The sequence below is a fragment of the Nestor notabilis genome, unplaced genomic scaffold (genome assembly GCF_000696875.1).
Source record: "Nestor notabilis isolate BGI_N333 unplaced genomic scaffold, ASM69687v1 scaffold9876, whole genome shotgun sequence".
Taxonomy (NCBI): domain Eukaryota; kingdom Metazoa; phylum Chordata; class Aves; order Psittaciformes; family Psittacidae; genus Nestor; species Nestor notabilis.
In genome coordinates, this window is record NW_009932415.1 from 15,270 (window position 1) to 36,333 (window position 21,064).

A 21,064-nucleotide genomic window follows, 5' to 3' on the forward strand; every position below is an offset into this window, starting at 1 on the left:
GCAGTTGAAAAATGGTCATTATTTGTTTAACAACACCACGAAGGTAGCTTCCTCCTGTCAGCTCTGCGGGTCTCCTTCCCGTTCAGAATTTAAGGCTGCGATGTGTGGAGTGCTTAGAACATTTTCTGCAATATATATTTCTTTTCCACTTAATGCATTTGTCAGGAAATAAAAAATTCACTCTTGTTGGGCTTGTTTTGGTGTTTTTTTAGGCAGAAAATACAGAAGTGTAAAGCAGGGGTACAAGAAGTAGTGCTATAAAATTTATTTTCAAGTGTTTAGAATCCTCTAGGATAGTTTAGAGGACTTTAATTGAAAGTGCCATACACTTAGTAAAAATCCATCTATAGTTGAGCAATTGATTTTTATTTGTTTTTCTCCTTTATTTTTTCCCTTAGAAGAGGAATGCTGTGAGTTTTCTTGCATGGAGTAAATGTCACCCTGTTTATATCTTAGCTTTGCTGCAAGTCAGGACTTGTACCATTCTTCTAGGTTGTCATAGAAACGCAGCTAACTGTCATCTCAACTCAGGCTGCTGATGGTTTTATTTGTAGGTTTTCAGGATTATTAAAATTTAACAAAAATTATTGATTTGTCTTTTTATTAACACTGGCTTGTGTTTACTTTAGAAGTTCAGACTGCATAAAAGCTTTCCCTGACAGAAAAATGCCTTTAGAATGATTAAATTCTGATACTCTGAATAAGAGCTCATCAGGTGCATTTAATATACCAGATAGAGTTTAAAGCAGCAGAGAAATCTTGCATTTTTGCAAATCGCCTTTTTCATTTCATTCTGTTTACAGCAAAGTGCCCCCACCACATTTCAGTTCACCTTTTAGCTTGACTTTTACTTAACATAAAAGATACCTGTCAAGAAAGCGTGAAATGGGTACATCATCGTGCCTCAGATTGGAAGTTTTTATTTACTATTTTTGAAGCCTGGCAGAATGCTTCAATGCACTGACTTTTGAAAGTACCTATTTTTTGTATATGCATGTGCAGGAAAAAATTACTTAGTTTTCACTCATAAGTAAGACAAGCAAAACTTATTTACAGTAACTTTATCTAATGGTCCATGGATGAATGCTTTTATGCAAAGTACTCGAGAGACTAGAATTAACTTTTCACGTTGGTTGCACATTGGATGTCCAGACTCCAGCAACATGTGGGATCTTATGAAAACTAGATGACTGGAGTTCAATTTTTACTTTTCTGAATTTATTCAATGGTTACCCATGCATTTCAAGGGTAATCTTTGTAAGCAAAGTATAAAATGCAGTAATGTATTAATTGCCGTAAAATGGATGCATACTTCCTTCCACCCTCTTTCCATCACATGTATGCTTTTTTCTTTGACTTCACCTCCTCCCTCTACCCTGTAGTCATTTATTAAGGATCTGTAGGTGCAAGAAATTTGGCTGATTTATACACAGCCCTGTAATTTGACTTTGTCATTCTGTCTGGTAACAACTTTGTTCAGTGTTAGATTTACTGAATAAATTGTTTCTTGGTGGACATTTTGACACTTCACTTCAGACTGCTACGTCATGGACTGCTGACATCCCTGTATTAATCTCGCTTGTATTCTGTGATAAAACTCTCAAATAACATTTTAAAAGGGCCTCTCTTTGCAGCATATTTATATAGGCACTGAGCTAAATACTCTTTCCATAGGTCCGTATGGCTTTTCTGTGTTTTGTGTGAGGGGATGTGTGTATTACTGTGTGGGATGTAGCACACGTGGTAAATGGCCATAATATTTAACTTGGGAAGGACTGGCTTCAGTACTCCAAAGGCAATTTATTAAGCAAAATATGTTCTCTTAACAAGTTAATATGTATCTTCCAAATTTATTTTTCATGTCATTAGCTACAGAAAATGTTGCACAAATATAGTTCTTCTGCCATAGGCTGGCACTGGCCATTTTTATTCCCTCTTCTAGGGATTGGAAAGCAGTGATTGGTGTAGGTTGAAGTAAAGGGTCTCCTTTACTAGAGCACTGCAATGGTATATTCTAGTTGGTTAGGAATGAAAGACATGTTTTATGTGGGAAACGCACTGAACGTTGATGTGTTCATTAGAATTAGTAGTGAGGGTAGGAGACTATTATTGCAGGTGTACTGTTTCCCAGTGAAGACCAAGGGACGGCTATGTATGGGTTTGTGTAGGTTTATGCATGTAGAGTATTAACACAGGCTTACTGAAGCCTATGAAATCTCTTTCTGGCATTGTAATTCAATAGACTGTCTGTTCCAGATAGATGCCAATGACCAAAGTACTATTTTGTCATCTTTTTTCCTAAGAGAGAAACATTTTGGGTCTTTGATCAATGAATTCACTGCTTGTGTCTTTGAGCTCGGTCTCCTTTCACTTTACTTTGTGCCACTTGATGCATCACCTTTCTTCACAGCTAAGTAGTGATTGGGTGATAATAACTAACATGCATGAAAGGAGAGGAAAGCTTTGGTATTTACCAGAAAAAGTTCCTAACATCCAGATGATGTAAGTGATCCATAGGAATATGCTGTTTCTGGATCTTTTTCCCAGACAGTTTTGCCAGAACATTTTTGTATTCTTTTTTTTGTTGTTGTTTTGGGTTTTTTGTAACATAAACCCATTGGTGTGTTTTATGCAATTAACTTATTCCTAGTGGATTCTTTTTACTTTTGTTCACAGCACTTTGCCTCTAGCCTTCCCACAGAGGTGCAGCATCTTGTGAAGGTCTTCAAGTTTCTTGTAACCTGCATGCTTCAGCTTAGAGCTAATTGTGGCTACAGTGGCACACTTTATTTTATCATTACCCATTTTTCCATATCCATCCCTTTTATATTCTTCTTCCAAACTGTGAATGACTAACATTCTGTAACAAAGTACACATGTACATTTTTCCCTGCCTCTTACAGCTGAATTAATATGCTGTTGTACCATCTTTGTTTGCACCCAGAACTTTGGAGTAAATAGAGAAACCAATAACGAAAAAGCACAATGCAAGGCCCCTCCAATGATAAAAATGTGAAAGTTTGGCTTTTGATTGTAATGGCTGCTGTTAAGAGATAGCAGTGACCCATCTTCACCTGTTGCTGTGTGGGAGTTTTGGGATATCGTTTAATTTGGCTTTATTTTTAAAATAAACTTCTAAATTATTATTTTTTTCTCTTGCTCCCTTTTCCTTACACCCTTGAAAATTTAGGAAGATGAGAGTGAAGAAGAACCGAAGCTGAAGTATGAACGGCTTTCTAATGGAGTCACTGAAATTCTCCAGAAGGATGCAGCCAGCTGCATGACAGTACATGAAAAGGTATTACCTGACTTGGTAGCAGAGAGAGAACTTCTGCTTCATTTTATGTATTTATCTGTCCTTATAATGCATTGGGATACTCCTGTGGGGAGGTGCTGCCAAATCTAGAGGTGCAGTGCAAGCCAACACAAATACAAAATTCATGGTAAACCTGTGTTGAAGAATCTACGCTTTCTCAGGGAGAAAATGAGGTGAGAATTCAAGGTGCAGTGATTTGTTAGATGGGATGTTTACATCAGCTACTGGGAAAGTGCTCACTCATTTAATCATGGACATTAGTCTGAACAAAAACTGGGATACGTTCCCAACTTCCTCTTTTTTTTTTTTCCCCAGAAAGGAAGCTGGCATATACTATTCTTATTTGTTCAGCCTGAATCCCTGAAGACAGACTTGATCATGCCAGGGATTGGCTTAGCATATATTCCACTCTGAAAGAGTGGAATTAGCTGAGTGTCTGTTAATACAATGTAGAAGGGAAGTACTTAGAATTTTCCTTTTTTCTTTGTTTGTATTTTTTGGGGTGTCATGCTAACACTGCCTTATCCCCTTTCTCTGGTTCAATATGTTAAAAAGGGAATGCACATGCTCTAATACTGGTAACATTTGAGACATACAAGAGAATGAAATAGAGAAAGTGGTGGACAGTGCAAAGTGAAGAAATTTTATGAAGGTTCATTCCTTTGTTCTTGCATGGGAGAAACTTCATACGTTTCTTTAGTGATTTAAACAATTACTCTTTTATTTTCTGAGTTCTCTCCTGTAAATACTGCAGCACGTTTTAAAATACTGAGGAATGCTGAAGAGCATCTGAAAGTCTGAGTTAATGGTTTGTCAAGTAACTATTAGTATGTAAAACGTAATAGCTATTTTCTGAATGTATAATTTTTCACAGCCAGTAATAGCTCCTTAACAGCTCTTGTTGAGGGATCTATCTCTATTATTGGCTATATTTTTAGATTGACTTGTACTGTGCTTCTTTTACTCAAAGGACTGTTGCCATGGCTCAGGAGGCTCTTAAGATGAAGCTTGTATTTTAACTGTGCGAATGAAAACAATAAGTCTCTTAAAAATGTTTTTTGACAACTTAGAATTACACAGATATTTGGAAAATTGGCAAGCCTTTCCTCCTGCTCCGTGGCCTGTTTGTGTCACTGTTTTTTCCCTGAGCCTCAGGTAGATTTTGAAAGCTGAGAGTTGAACAGGATTTTTCTATAAGGATGTGCACAGATACAGCTTTAACTATACTGTCACAGAGAGTGACAATACAGGAAAGCTGTTTAAGTATCCCAGCACTTTTAGTTTTCCAGCAAGCTAGATATACTATTTATGAGAAGGATCAATATTGTTAGAAGCCAGGTGCTGGAGTCTTTTAGGAATAGGTCTCTTAGAACAGCGAGCTTAAAAATGAAGCTGGGTTATAGGTTTTATGAAGGTGTTTTCTGTTTGTTCTGGGTGGGGGCTTTTTGTTTTCCCTGCAAGAGCAGGAAAACCCCTGCTAAAGACTCATCATTAGTAAAATTACACAGTACTATGTAAAACGTGCCTCTGATTAAAGCAGCTTAACTTTGCTGGAAATCCTGAAAATCTGGCTTCTGTATTGAGATTAATTTCCCCCCAGAATTACTATTTTTTTTTTTTTTCCCTTTTCCCTGCTAAAGCATCATATTTTCACCAGGCTTGCTGTCTGCACTGGATGACTAATCGTCATGGCACCTGGTGCATTCAAGCAGGCCTGTGCAGTGGAATAGTCATACCTAGTTATGTCTGCACACCTGATGTTTTATTAACCAGTATTGATTTTTTTACCCGGGGGACTTTTTTATTCCTGAAAAAAGGCAACCTTGCAGGAGTGAAAGGCATTGCAGGGGATGAATTTCTAATGAACCCCTTCTTTCCCTTTCTTGACTCCTTTTAATGTAGCTTCATATTTTAAGTGCCTGGACTGAAATTTCATTTTAAGCAATTCCATTTTGATAAATCCTTTTAAACCTTGACTTTCTGTAAGGTTATTTTTTAAAGATTGTGCTGCCTGACTGACACGCTTAGCAGTGCCTGTAAATTTGAGCATTTCATTATAGGTTGCAATGAAGCATGCTCACATGCAGTGAAATACAGAGAATTGAGGAGCCTAGACTATTTGAGTAATGCTGAAAGGAGAGGGGGGGAATATAAGAAACCTGTCATAAATCAAGTAGTACTGAAGTTCTTCCCTTTCTGTTTAGGTGTAGTTCACATGGTTCAATTAACAGGTGATCTCTCAGAATCAATTCCCTTCTTGTTTGTATCAGAATAAGTTTGTGATAGCATGTATTTGTGTGGAGTTTTCTCTATTTTACTACTATTTTTTTAGAATGGAACTCCTGAAATTTCTAAGGAACAGTGTATTTCTCTTGTGAGTGTTCAACGCAGGAATGTTCCTGCGTGAAGGAAAGCAAACCCACTTGTTATCTCTGTGCTTACATGCATGCCTTCCATAATTCAGCAGTATTTTACCGGCTCCTTACCAGTGGCCTTTTAATGTGTTTGAACATCTGGTTTTTATGTCAATGAGGAAGATAATTAAAAATAAAGCCCAAAGGAAACCATTATGATTGAAACAAAGCTGCAGAAAGGATCTAGGAACTCTTTCAGGTCAGTGTTAGTCCTTGCTTTCACACTGCATTTTTAATTTGCTGCCACAGTCCATCAGGCAGTGTGTACGGACTGCAGACACACCATTAGTTGTCAGTGGATGAGGGGCCTCATGACTCATTCTGACAGCTAACTTCCACTATCACAGTAATGTGGGCTTGAAGCCCTGTTTTATACCTTAGTTGCAGTTAAAATAACCTTCCTCTGTAGAAGGTGGTGGTGTCTTTTTTTCCCAGGTGGTGCTAATCATTAATCTGCTAAACATCCCAGAGTCCATTTAGAATTGCTGTAGCTCTTGTTCTGGTGTCTTTGTGTTTATGTAATCAGTCTCTTTCTTTTACAGTTTTTGGCACTGGGAACACATTATGGCAAAGTTTATTTGCTTGATGTCCAGGGGAACATCACACAGAAGTTTGATGTTGTAAGTATGGCGTTACTTGCAATGCATCTACTGGGATGTAAAAGTGCTGTGATGTACTAAGTAATAAATGAGTTAATGCTCTTGTTACACTTGAAATTTTACTAATGCATTTCATGAACTCCCTCCCTGTAACATAAGGGGCAGTATATGGTCCTTGCAAAAAGAAGTTACACTGGATAGTTTTGTGATCAGCACATCCCAGTTTACATATAATAAACTTCCCTCATGAAGACGGAAGAGGAAATACATATTTATGATTGTAAATGGCTATTATTAATTATGTAACCCAGAGGCTCATGACTTCCATAAGGCATGAGCCTGCTCATTAGGTGACTATTGTCAGTTGTTAGTGTGTGCACTATCACCTTATCTAGTTGCCACAAGTAATTGAAAATTGATTGATTGCGTTGCTGGTTCAGTTTATCTACTGCAAATATATAACGCTAATATTTTATGTGAATGTTTTGAAGCTTGGACTCTTAAGGGATTGTATTGATTGAAGGAGAAGCAGCTGACTTTTTCCTTACTGTGATTCCTGATATTAGCAGATGAATGAAATGCCAAATTTTATGCTCTGTTCTGGAATATTAAATATTCCTTGTAATTGTGGATATTTGTTGATTATTTTTTGTGTGTGATGTCACATTTTCACATTCCCTGTCTTCCATGGGTGGTGGGAGGAAGAGAATTAACAATTTTTTTTTTCTCCTGGCATTGTCACAAAATCTAGTAGCCAAGCATTGTTTTTTCATAGCAGTGTCAGCACTTGTCAGAGTATCCATCACAAGATGTTGGCATGTTTGCAAAGAGAACGTATGTTCTAGGGCTGACACAGCTAGCTGCATGGGAGGGGTGAAAGGATTTATTCATATTCTTTAAACCTGATTATGCAATTGGGCCAGGAATGGGGGGGCAGGAATGTCACAGCCAAAAGGTAAACTCCTAAGCATGAACTCTGGAGGAAATTTTATGTATAGCATTGGCCGGATTGACAGTGACCGTACTGGGTGTTAATGAAAGTCAAGCTAATTATGTTCTTCTATTTCTCTTAACTTTGTATGTTCATCAGCCCCACAGAGGAGATGCTGACTGCATTTCTAAAGAGGAAAAGCTTTTGATATCTTCCTTACAGTTCGGATTACTTTATATGTATACTACTTGCTAAAGACACAGTTTCTTTCTCTCCTAAGTAATCTATTTAGGGCAGGCTGGATTAAAGTGTATGCGAATTCTTCTCTTCCATCTCTGCAGTAAAAGACTCACTCAAATGAAGTGGAGATTTTCTCGTGAGTCAGGCATTAAATGTCTTAGACTTGTATTCATTCTACTCTGTCGGGTGCTTGGAAGAGCCCTGCATCCTCTTTACATCCACCTACCCAAATCTATTTTGGTGGAACAGAAAGTCCTACCAGTGCTTGCTGGGAAGGCGGTTTCTTATGATGAAGTTAAGGTTGGGCTGTGAGTAAACCATGTTCTGCTTCACTGTGCTTATTTGGTTATCCCTTTTCCAAACTTAGCCTGCTTCAGGATGAATATTTTTGTGCCATGTCTTCTTATAGACATGGCAGTGATTTCTTTAAAAACTGTTTTTTGACTACAAACTGCTTTTTGAGACTGAGAATAGGAAAAAGAAAGGTTTCTTCAATTCTGTTCTTAATGTTTCTGTCTCTTTTTCTAGCGTACATGTCTCCAGTGCAACAGATAAATTATATTGGGGATCTGGTGGAAAGGGTGCTGCTTTTTGTTTCCTTTCTATAGTTTGAACAAAAAAGATTTTGATCTAGGATCACTTGTCTTTAAAAGAAAAGTTTTCCAGGGAACTACTAAGGGTTGTAGGACAGAATGGGCTGCCTATGTGGGAAACAAAGCAGCTCTCTGACATCCTTGGCTGCTTAAACAGAGAAGTTTTCTGAACAAATGTTGTTGGCTGTTGAACCCATAGACAGTATAGTTCTGGACTGGTCGTTGTATGTCAGAATATTTTCCATCTAAACTCAACTTTTCAAGGTTGTGGACTGCAGGCTTAGAGGCATCACTATCAAAACCTTTGGTGAGGTCTTCCTTCTCTTCTCTTACCAATGCTGGTTTACAGTCTCTCCTCCTGGAGGACTTGCCTTAGAGCATTGCCATGTTGTAAATCCCAAGTAAAATGTAGTTCTTTATTGAGAAGTTAGTCACTTCCTGGAGTGCTACAGATACAAAGCATTCCTTGTCAGTGTGTTGGGGCAAAGAGTATTTTCTCTAGTGGTATTGTCTCTGATTCTTTGTTGAGTGAGATTCCTCCTGAAAAGTATTTAATGGGTGAAATGGCAGATAAAGTTTTACCTTAAGGTTGTAAATGGAAGTATCTATTGTTACTAATTTTAGGAAATGAGTAGTTTATAAAAATTGTTCTGAGTAAATAAAATAGTCTCTGATTAAAGAGCAAGCAGTGTTACCACTGAAATGTTTTAACTTTTTGCAGTAAACAGTGTACCTGGGGAGTGACTTTTGGAAGTTTTTCTCTCTTAAAGAATCTTTTCAGCAGATAATTTTCTGTCTTCTGTGATAGCAGAAAGGAACAAGAAGCCCTTTGTCTGGGAGAATGAAGTAATTCAAGGAATTGTTCTGCATTTGAGTTTTAATCTGTGTATTTCAGGGGCTTGTTTTGGGGTGGTTTTCAATTGCTATTTTTTAAATGATTACTTATCTGTACACCTAGGTCTGTTAAGTGTGTAAATAGGAAAACCAAACCATACATAGGAAAATGTAAGCATCACTAGGTCCAAAGTAGTGTTAGTATGTGAAATAAACCAGAATGGAGACAGGGGGTTTTATTTCAACCTTATTAAAATGTTTGGTTTAATGCAAGGTCTTATTAAATATATGTAGAAAAACACCATTACTGCTACCATATTCCTCTTGATTTCCATTTTTCTTTCCTAATCTTGGGTAGTCACATTCAGTAATATAAATGGGTTTGGAAAGTGAAGAAATAAGAACCTTGTTTTCTTAATAAATCATTTGCTTTCCATGTTGACTCACATCTTAATTTGAATCAAATTGTAAAGCAGAAATAGAGACTGATCTTAGAGGATTTGCAGCATAATTACTTTATCATGTCTCCAGCTCCTGTGAACTTTGAGGGAGAAAACTCACAGGTATGTTGCATCATCTCCAAAATGGCCAGTTGTTTAATGATGGCTCTCTTGTTGAAGTCTGAATTCAGTTAGCATTTTATATTGCTAAAACCAGCTGCAAGAAAGACTGAAATATAAAGCCTGGCATCCCTGTAAGCTCTGCTGTTGTAGCATGCTTTTTTGTTTGTTAAAAAACACCTCTCAAGATTTCATAATGTCCACAGCAGCAAATGAATATGAGTAACCTGAATTGCAAATCCTGGCCTTGGGCTGCAAAGACTTAATCATGTGAGGTACTTTGACCCATAAATATTCACCTATGTTTCTGTGAAACTAACGTAGACAACTAAAATGTCTTTTCAGATGAGGGTCTTGCTCTCATCCTGCTTATAGAATACCTGATGCTGGATCCTGTGCCATGTAGTTTGCAAGTCTGCAGCTCATCTCGAAACAGCAGTGAAAATGTGTGCTTTGGAACTGGTGCAACAGACTTTTAGTTTGGGGAGAACTGAGAGGCAGGAATTTGGGAGCTTTGGCCTTGGGTGGTGCTGGTATCTCAGCAGCCATGCTGTGCTCTGGCGTGATCCTTCTTTCCTCCTGGCCTGGTGTGTTTTTATCTCTTGCCAGTGTGGCTGTCTTTGACAGTGTCAGCTGTCTAAGATTAACTGATATGCATCCTCAAATAACGTATGTTTGACAAACTGGTGTTCTCTTATATTAGGGTTCAGTGCATTGAGTGAGATGAAATGTGTCAAACGTACTGAAAATTATTACTAAAAGGCAACAAGAAAGGGGGAAAAAAAAAGCTTCCTAATGCCACTGACAGAGGATGATTTAGGACTGATTCACAGCATGTTAATTCCAAATGCCTCTCCATCTTTCTTTTCTTCTTAGGCTGTCTACAATTTATTAATATAATTATTGCCTCAACTGACATCTTGTGGATTAAGGACTTGTAGATATGGAGAAAGCTGTACAAACATGTTTAGTTAAGTAACAAATCAAAAACCTTTCAAAGGGCAAGAAAACCTGTCCTCATTCTGGTCTTCTAATAACCATCAAGCTTGAAGCAAAACTAGTAAGAGATCTTGGTTGTTACCAGTGATACTCTGTGAGAAGGGGAAACATTGCCTATTTTACAAGTAGGGGGAATTTAAATGTTTAATGTATTGGAGGTGTATCAGAGGTGATGCATGAGCCTAGAAAACAGTCTAAATAGCATTATAAAAGATTCTGTTAGTGCAAAGAAATACAAGTCCTTTTAGCATGCAACATTTGTGAGCTATTCAAGACGGCTGGTTTCAGAAAGAATGAAGCTTTAAGTAGAGGCCCCTTCTTGCTGCATCTCTTCCCCTGTATTACTTTGCTGGCCTCACCATTTTTTTTTTCCTAATTGTCTCTCATTGTGTAGCACTAAACATTTCTTTATGTTTTTTTAATTGGAGTGGCAGAAATCCCAAACCACTAGGTCATCTCTGCTGCCTTGAAAAATGAAAGGGGAGTTCCTTCTGTGGTGGTGGTGTTGCCCTTGCAAATGTGTTGCTTGCTTGAACATCAGTCAGTGGTGTGCTGATTTTGCTGATAACTCAGCAGGTTGCAAACAAAATGTCAGAGGTTTCTGTTGACTTGACTTGATTTTGAAAGAGTTTTAATTACAAGAAAAGCATATGTCTAATGAGGTAACAGCAGCTCTTAAGCACTAGATGCTCTGGCTGGAAATGATGCGGAGCCCACTAACTGCTGTGAGAGATAATGCAGCATCTTTCAATGGGGAAGGTAACTTTTAGCATTTGACTGTATAATGAAGAAGTTACTTTGAATGGAACTTTACGTAAGTTTAAGATGATATAAATGTCACTTATTTTGACAGGCTACTTAAAATTCCCTGTTTATTACTTTAACTACATCATTTTAGTTGTCACTGTCAGACTATGAAAGAAGACTTAGTTGGGAAATGAAGTGAAGCAACAGAATTTAGAGTAAAGATCTGGGTAGCTGTGTGTTAGTATTTGCAGGGTGTCACTGAGCCTGTTAAATTTGAATCTGAAATGCTGTGTTCTGTACAAACCCAAGCATGCTGCTATACATGTAGGCTCCAAAAACCAAAGTAAAAATGAAGGTTTTAATAGGAGTGATTGTCTATGCAGAGGACAGATTTCCTTCAGCTTTATGGAATCTCCCATCCAAATGGCTGGTCCAGTGTCTTAGGAGCTGCTTTAAGTTACCTTCTAGCTCTGCCCAATGGAGAAACTGGAGAAAAAGTGACATCCTTTGGGAATTTGCTCTTAAGACTTGGATGTCTACACCCAATTTGATAGCCCTTCTTCTGCCTCTATCTGCTTGTCTTCTCATTTTAACTGCAGATGGATTGGGTAATCCAGAGGTTTGTACAGTAGTTGTGGGAGTAACTCAGATGACTTTCTGAGTCTGGCTTTTTAGATGTTATAAAGGCTGGAAAGGAATGTCTTACAATGTTCTAGTATTGTGCTTATTAGGTTGTTTGTGACCTGGAGTGTTTCCAATGGGAACCATGGAGCTATTGAAGATTAGGACCCTTTGTTGGCAGGAATCATGATGTACCTGGGTATCAGTCACTGGAAGAGAAGTGAGGTAGCTTCCTTAGATCGGCAAAAATGGTAGTGTCAGTGCCAGTATTTCTATAGGTCTAGATAAGTTTCCCGTCTAACACAACTAAAACAAAAATATCCCTCTCATAGATATTTTGCACACGTATCCACTGTGTGTAACCTACCTTTGAAGGGGATGTTGCTTAAATTTTTACTTAAACCAAGAAATCAGATGGATGTGGAAGGGATTCGTTATTGCTGGAAATGTTGCTTGGAGTATGGATGAAATATGGGAATTTCAAACAATTGTAGTATCATGTATGATTAATTTATATAAGCTCAAATCTGAGGAAAGCATGACCATTTCATTCAGTTATGCTTTCAAGCTCATAGCTTCAGTAACTCCGTAGCTTAGTGCAGAATAATGTGAAAAGTTTAGTTGGAAGTATGGGTTCAGCTACAGAAGGTCTTTTATGGTCCAGCCATTTATTTCTCAAATGCTTTTAGCTCATACAAGTCAAACGCATGCTTGTGCAGTCACAGACAGTAACATGGATGCTGTAGATTAAATTTATTTCAGTTAACATGTAAAGCTCATGTACTTTGTCAGCTGTTTCTGGGACTGCAATTGTTTCTGCCTTCTTCTTTGAACTTTTCACTAGCAGCTATGTTGCCCATATACCTTCTTTTGCGAGGTACATTCAGCCCCATCCTTAGACTGAATGATTGTTCTACAACTTCATTACTCTCCAAATGCATATTGGTTTTTCCTCTATTTTTTGACATAGAAACATAGCAGAAGTTTCCTTTTTATTCTCCAGTATCCATTACTTTTCTACAGAGTGGGTATCGTATTGTCTGTCAGTTGCATTTCATGACCAACTCTAAATGTATTACATTTAAAGTACCTTAGCAAGTCCTTTTCAATGTCACTGATTTTGTTAATGTCACCTCTTACTGCGGTAAAGGGCTGTGACTGAATACTGTTTTGGTACAGTCATCTAGACATAGCAACTAGTTTAGATTCCCTTGACTCGGTTGGGTCCTATCATATTCTTAGTGTTTTCTCAAAATTGAAATCTGGAAAATTCTGAGAGGAGGGGAAATATCTCATTATGGGAGAACACTAAACATGAAGGACATGAATACTATTTAATACAGCATTGTTGGTCAGTGGAAGGTCAAAGTTTCCAATGTATTTTTTCATTTTTCTTCACCAGACCTTGTAGGAACTCTGAGTCTATTTTTGTGAAAGACCAAGTAGAGGACCTGCCTGTAATTCTGCTAAGTGAATTTACATGTGGCATTTCAAATATCTGTGAACAAAATCATTTGTGACATTATGCAGAAACATCAATATTGTCAAAACAATTGTGTTGGGTTTTTTTCTTCTCTTTCACCATCCAGGTTTGGTACCATTTGAATGCATGCTACATCTTGTGATTATTTAGAAAATGTAATTTGTGTTTGCAACTATTACTGACCTTTTCTCTGAAAGAATGCCCTACACACCATAATTTGACAGCAGTATTAGGCAACAAAATTTGTTTGTTTTGAAGAAGAATACAGAAAGACAGTTTCTAATTTCAAAGACATACAAACCAACCATGCACAATAATATTCTTTTCATCTCTGACTTAAGCAAAAGATTACTTTTCTAGAGTGTAATCGGCACTTTAAAGAAAGCCTGAAAAAACTCCCAACAGATTTCAAACAGCTGTTAAATAAGGAACATATGTTTCTGTGTCTTCCAGAGGCTTAGTCCCTGACAAGAAAGATTAGATGCTGCTAGGTTATTTTGTCTTTTACTGCTTGTTGATATTCGAAGAACCATTCTCAAGCACAGATTCTCACTATCAGGGATGTCCCTGCCCTACTGGGAAATTTCTGGTTTGACCAGGTGATGTTGACTGGTATGAGACATATGTTCAGTGATTTGCCAGTCATCTCAGAAGCATATTGTGCAACATCTGTCTCATACTCCCCCTAAGTGCTCTTTGCTGACACATAGTTGGACCACTGGGCCAAGTTGCTCTAGATTTTTTTATTAGCAGCAACAAAACGGCTGGTTTCAGGTAGCACTGATGAAGTCTCTTCATAAAAGACTGATGACAAAGATGTGCATTTTCTAAACCCTAGCAACCTTTAAAAGCATAGGGGAGGATTTGGAAAGGTTTGATTCATAAGGAGCTAGTATACTGCTGATTCCTAGACCTGTTTTCCTTTCAAATGGGATATTTTATACCTGGATGGCGTTTTCCTCTATAAGGAAGGCAGGCACTTACATGCACAAAATAATAGCAGTTTTCCTGTCAGAATTATTCAGCATTCTGGCATTAATAAAATATTATTCACATTAGAAAATGTTTTCCTAGTTAGAAAGTCCAACAGAACAGGGTTCTGGAGGACAATGTTTTTTATACAAGTTGACATTAATAATAGAGCTGCAGCCCTTTGTTTCCATTAACAATATAAAAGCAGCGCTATTAAAAACACAGAATGACATAACAGGGGCATAATGTGATGAACAAAACATGAAGGCAAAACTAAGTATTTATTTTTCCCATGGGGGTAAGACACTATTGATAATGTAATTGTAAATCTGATACAGATTCCTTTCTGAAGGATGAGACTTATTTGTTTTAAAAGACATGACTGTGTATAGCAGTTGTTTATTGCATTTCTGATGCTAAAAGTGGACAGTCCAGATTCGATCAGTCTTGGGTGTTAATACCCTCAGAGTGGCTGCTGACGAAAGTAACTGCTTCCAAGCTGGCCATCTCCACTGTGATAAAAGTAAAAGAAGTTTCAGAAATAATTATTCTGGTGTTGGAAGTTTCACCACTGTAACTCTAAACTGATTGCTCATTGAAGTTTGTAGTTGCTGCAGGTCTTGGCAGTTTTGAAGATAGCAGCTGTGAAGATGGAGGAATGAATGAATCTCTCTGCTTTTTTGATCTACTTGAAATAAAGTTTTTTATAAGCAATCATGTCTGCACTTTATTGGTATTGAAACAGAGCCTCTTTGTATGTAAATGCATTGAGGAAGTTGCACAGGATCAATTCATCGTCACATTTAGCTTTCCCTATCTTACTGTCACAGTAAAGATATGACATGATATTGCCACTTACGGTTAAGTTACCATGCTCTTCATGATCCACAGTTTCTACTTGTGAAAGTATTCTCCTCCTTCTCCCCCTCTCCCCCCCCTTTTTGATTTGCACGTCTTTAGCATCCTGTCAACAATCAGACACCCAACACGGACCATTTTTGAGTATCTCTGGTGGGTTTGTGAGACTTTCCCAGATGATAAAGTTACAAATAAAGGAAGTTCCAGAGTTGATGTCCAAAGAGAATACAATGCTTCCAGTAAGCAGGAAATGCGTGTATTATTGCATATAGCTCTGACTTGTGCCAGTCTATACCAGTGTTGATAACTGAATGTTTGCATGGAAAATGGTGATCTAGCTGTTGTTTGAACTTCAGCATTGATCACCCAGTGTAATATTTATGGATATGACTAGTTACATCATTTTCAGTCTGGAAGGGGAATTAATTCCTTTATAGTATTTCTACTTCTATCTGATTCCATGGGTGAGAGATCTTTTCACTGATGTCAGTAGCTATCAGATTGGAATCATTGTCTGTAGTGCAATGGCTGACAGGCTAAAATAACTGGAAAAAAGTACTTAGTGCAGTTTTTCATTGCAGGAGCTGATAGAAGGAAGAAAACTATGTAGTTTTGGAGAAAATAATGGCTATGAAATGGAATGTGTGGAGAAGCAGGGATGCTAGGTCCATGTGGTCATGTCCTCTGTCCTGTGTTAGGTCAGGGATGAGGATGAGCATCATAGCTGTTTCCATTCCTGGAAATTATGTTAGCCCAACCATGCATGACCCCTGAGAAGAATAGCAAGAGACTCTGCTTCTTTAAAAGTTGTTTGGTCAAAGCACCAATAAAATAATCTCTAAAAAGAAAACCTGTCCTGACAATAACTTGCACTGTGTGACCTGGTTGGCCTTTCTTATCAGTCATGTCCCTGAAATGTGGCTTATCAAGAAATGGAGAAAAAAAATCTCATACTTTCCACTTTAGGGGGTAGAATTCTACAAACTCCTGCTAAATACATTAATGATGGTGGTGGTATTCTGTTAGAAACAAGCTGTGAAAGCACCCCAGTGAGTTTCATCCTCAGAGACTTGGGTATGTTTTTTGAATTGTTCCTCAAAGCCTGATTTATGATTCAGTAGCCTGTGTGGAAAGTTAATGCTCAATGATGAATTCTTGAACTTCATTGTGCTTGGGGAAGTGTTCTGAGAAGAAAGCAGTTAGAGAAGTCAGTGAGGTGAACCTCCAGATTGCCTGGGATAGTCTTCTCCCACCCTGTTTTGGCTTTCTGAGTAAGATACATGTAGTCATTGCCTGCAGCCCTCTGACTGTACTTCAGCCCTCCTCATGGATGTGTGATGGGAATATTGCTTCATATTCTCAGGTGGCTTTGATACGGTGAGAGCAGAGGCAAGCTCAGGACGTACCATCCTTGAAGCCTTATAGTTATACAGTGGATGGTGAAGGGGACTTGAGGAGAAGAGGGAACAGGAGTAGTTTGTTTGCTTTGGCACGGAGCTCCCAGGAGGCTATCTCCTTACACATTGGTGTATTGACAGAAAAGAGATTCTACTTTGGATCTGTAAGGAACTGGCTAACAGTTAAACTCTCCTAGGAAGCAGTGTAGGCTTCCAATACAGATTTGTTTTCAGTAACAGTTCTTTTGTTCCTAGGCATGCATTCTGATTATCCAGCAATTACTACAGATTTAAGGAGATCCCTTGTTAATTATTTTTCCTTGCATGTTTCTTCTTTCTTTTTCCTTAGTCCCTGTAGTTGACAAACAAGATTAAGGGATTCGCTGATGTGGAATGTATTGAAATCACTGTCTGCTTTTTGTTCTTTCTCACTTTCTCAGACTATGTCTGAGAAATTTCTTGTCCTCATATTCCCTTAGTTTTAGACAAGCTTTTGAGATCTTTCTTATAGACAAGGTCTGGTCTGCCTTTCTGCAGACAAAATAAAAGTTCATGTTATTGTTCTGTATCCCAGACCTTGTTACTCTCTCCGGCTTGCCCCCCTCCCTTTTCTTCTAACCAATATAATCTCCCATTTTTCATTTGGAGAGTGACAGATTCAGGAGTGTTATAGGAAAAGCACTGGAGCAGGAGTCCTCACTTACTTATCTCAATTTCTCTGCCAGTACTGTTCAACAAAACCTCTGATGTCGGTATTAGGGAATTCATCAAACGAAAATTTTCATCAAATTTCATTGAATTTTCATCAAATGAAAATTAAGTGTTGTAAATTCGGAGTATGCTACTTCTATTGCAGGCAGTGGTGAACAGCATATTCTGTATCTTTTAAAGCTGCCTTTCTGGTTTAAACCTTTGTGCTACCAGGTTATGTTTCTCAGTTGTGTATGCATGTACTTTTACCTTGCTTTAGGTGAACCAGGGTACAGCATCAGAATTGGCTTTCCTGTGTTGCTTTTCCCTCTATTGTATCAGTAAAACTCTACAAATATGCGTAAATCAGTGCAACACTGAGCATCTGGAGTAAGAAAAGTGCACAGGTTCAGTTTGTTCTTTTTAAAGGTAGTTCCTCAGTATGCAACATCTCTGGGCAGCCGTGTTCTGAGGTCAAAACAAGGGGACAAACAACGTGTAACACACGCTTAGCTGTTGCACACCTTCCTTCCTTCTTTTTAAATAGTTGAAGACTTTCTCACTATCTCGTTTATTTGCTGTCACCTTGTATCACTTCCCTAAACGAAAAGGCCCTGAAAAGTAGAACTCCTTTTTTGACAAGTTAGGTAAATTAGGCTTTCTTCTAGGTGGGCTGAGGGTATCATTTTGGATTGGAACGGCACCCTTGAAGAAAGAGAATATTCAATATTCACCTAGTTTTTTGTTTGTTTCCTTCCCCCCCCCCCCAGTAGTCTGAAAGGCATTGTCTGTTTCTCATGATTCAGTGGTGCTGATGTATATAGAACATCTAATTTATGGATAGAAAAGCTGAAGAGTTGGGGCTCTATTTAAAGCCTCATCCTACCTAAGCAAGGCTTGTATTTGAGAGGTTCTTAGCTTAGTTATGACATTAATCGAGGCAGTTTCTCTTTACATATCAGTATTTTGTACTCAAGTGCTTCTACCATGGTGCAAATAATACCAACATAAAAAATGGTAGTCCTTACTCCAAAGGGTAACATTTTCAGCAGCAGGTTGTTTTGGCAGATTGATGTACATTGGAGTTTTACATGCTTGTTTATGTGAATGCCAGGAAGATGGAAACATGAATAGATGAAAAATAGGCACTTATTTTCAATTACAATTCAAACTCTCTATACATGCAGTTTGAATTAGTATGGAGAGCAGCTACACGGTGGTTATGTAGATCCAGGTTGATATTAATGTAGCAGGAAAGACCTATGGGTGTTTTTCTTCTTTGTGTATGTATATGGGTGTGTGCACAGATAGACAAATAAAAATGTTTGGGTTAATTTAGGAAAAGTTTCTGAAAAAGCTTTTTAAAGACGGGTGAAAATGCTGCTTAAGGGAGTTGTGTTAGCAATGAGAACCTCTTGAAGTAAAATGAGCTTTGCTGTAAGTATGATTGAACACTGCTTTGCTTTTCACACTCCTAATGTGCATGTTGCTTGTCTGCTAACCGTGGCTAAAAGGCATGAAGTCACAGGCAACTATTAAAATGTTTAGATTCCTAGCATGTAAATATTGCATTTCTCACAGATTTGGAGTGAAATATCCAGTCTTGTGGTTCTTGTTCATCCACTTCATATCCATTGGGATGCAGCATTTGTGAAAGAATCAATTATCCATTTGTTAGTCAGAGGAGCTTTACAAATTATACATTAGCAGATTGATTTCTCAGGTTCACCACTGGGGGACTGATAGTATAAGGTGGGTTGATGATGAGTGTCAGGGGAGAAGGAGTTGCCACAAAGAACACAATTAAAAGAAGCTTTCTGAGTGGCCGTGAATTTACTCCTAATTGAAGAGCTGACATAATCCATACTAAGTGCCTTTATTTCAAGCATTTTACATTAGGTAATTTATTATCACATGAGGTACTTTTGTTGGTAGGTACTTGATTTTCCTTTCCTTTAAATTTAGGATTTTTCAAAAGCCTGCATTTAGATCTTTGTGCAAGGTGCCTTCTAGCTTTTTCTCCTTCTCCCTAAACTTTTCTTTTTTTCCATTAAGGTAACATTTTTTTGTTCTATAGCATCAGCTTGACATTATTGATTTTCAACAGTCAAACTTACTTACGTTGTCCAGAATTCCAAGCATGTCTCCATCAGAAAGAAAACTGCAGCTAATGGAAATTCAGCTGAAGGTGTTTCTTCCCTCTTTGCCAGAACTTCCACACTGTAGGATTCCTAAATTCTGAAGCTGTTTCCAGGTTAATCATTTCAGTTTATCTCCCTCCCTAACTAAGAGGATCCTCCTTATTGCCAGATTTGATTTATGTTGCTTTAGAAATACTTTGCGTGTTACTGTCATTGATGCAGTACTGGAAGTGTGGTTGAGATCACAAAGAAGTTGTGTTTTCACTTGTTTGGCCTAGAGCTAGGGATCCTGATTAGATTAAGAAAAGATGACCCACTGTAGTGCTAATTAAATAATTATGCATAATTTCCTCAACATCTTATGTGCAGCTGCTTGTAGTTTTATGGTGTGGGGTTGTAAGATTAGGTAATCCCTTAATTGGATGATATTTACATGGATTATATGTTCCTAATGAACTTTGACCTGAGATTGCTGTTGTAATTCTTATTTTTTTTATTTTTAGTGCTTTCGGGTAAAAGACCACTTTGTGACAGGCAGTAATTGTGATATTTCCAGGTAGCATTTTGTGGTGACGCAAAGTGAGACCAAGAGTGGTGTCTCCTGCACGAAAGGAAGTGGGAAAGCAAAAGGGCTGGAAGCATCCTTTTCCCAACTCAACAGGCGAGTGTCGCAGTGCAGGGCTTAGTTGTTTCACTGTGATTTGGACATACGTTCTCTTCAAGGTGGAAGAGAAGAAAGCTTCGTTTCCCTGAGGTGGAATTTTTTTGTGTGAAAGATTACGGGGAAAAGCTTCCCAAAGGCTGTGAGAAGACATCAGTTTATCTGCAGTAGATAGTCCATCTGGACAGTGTGTTTTTAATAGAACTTTTTATGAGGTATTTTTAATGTTATTTCAACTGCCATAGCATATATAGGGACCTATGATATTTTAGACACAGTTGTGTAACATCTAATGTGACCCCATGACTCCAGCACTGTTCCAGTGACTCTTTCTTTCCACACTACATATTATGGATATCTCTTTTATCATGCTCAGAACCAGAGAAGTGGTCTGTTTTGTGGTTTAATCCAACCAAAATTTCATGAGAGAAAAAGTTGTTCTTAAATGTATGAGGGACTTACATGGGCAGAGATCCTTCAATGATGCTTGAAATGATGAGATACTTGTTCCAGAACATGAAATCGGGATCATGGTACATAAGGAGGTTCTTGGTACTTGAATATAACTGAATGGGGTTTATATGCAAGAGGATATACATTGTATTACCCAAATGATGTTGTAAGGTAATCCTTAGTACTTAAGGTCAGGATAGATGTTTCAGCTAAAGTAAACAGCAGCAGATGTGTATAGCCTTGTGGCTAGATCCAAAAGTATATCTAGATCGGGAAAGGAAAATGTATTAAACCTGGGCAGTCTTCAGGCTTTTCTCAGTATTTGTCTGAGAATGAGTACACCTGTGTTGCACTTCAATACCTCCTAATGCTCACTTCTGAGAATACTATTAGAGGCAAAACCAAAAGCAGCAGAAGGGTTTTGAAGGAAGAAACAATTACCAGTATCGCCATCAGAGCAAACCAGAAGTATTTTCAGGTGCATTGTGGTGGTCAGTGTGTTGAGGTTCTGAATGAACAGCTGTGGTGCACAGGCACAGATGCTCAAGGCCTTGG

General features: G+C 38.1%; 1 protein-coding gene across 2 annotated transcripts in view; it reads left to right on the forward strand.

Annotated features, from left to right (window-relative positions):
• The window catches only part of VPS41 (vacuolar protein sorting 41 homolog (S. cerevisiae)), a 94,504-nt gene that overhangs the window by 11,526 nt on the left and 61,914 nt on the right, over positions 1–21,064 (forward strand). Inside the window, exons 2-3 of one of the 2 annotated variants that reach the window (XM_010016385.1) lie at positions 3,191–3,298; positions 6,273–6,350. In XM_010016385.1, coding sequence (XP_010014687.1) covers positions 3,281–3,298; positions 6,273–6,350 — 96 coding nt within the window. In that variant the 5' untranslated portion in view covers positions 3,191–3,280. Of the gene's footprint in view, positions 1–3,190; positions 3,299–6,272; positions 6,351–21,064 lie in introns of those variants that run through there. The other variant, XM_010016386.1, reaches the window with a different exon arrangement.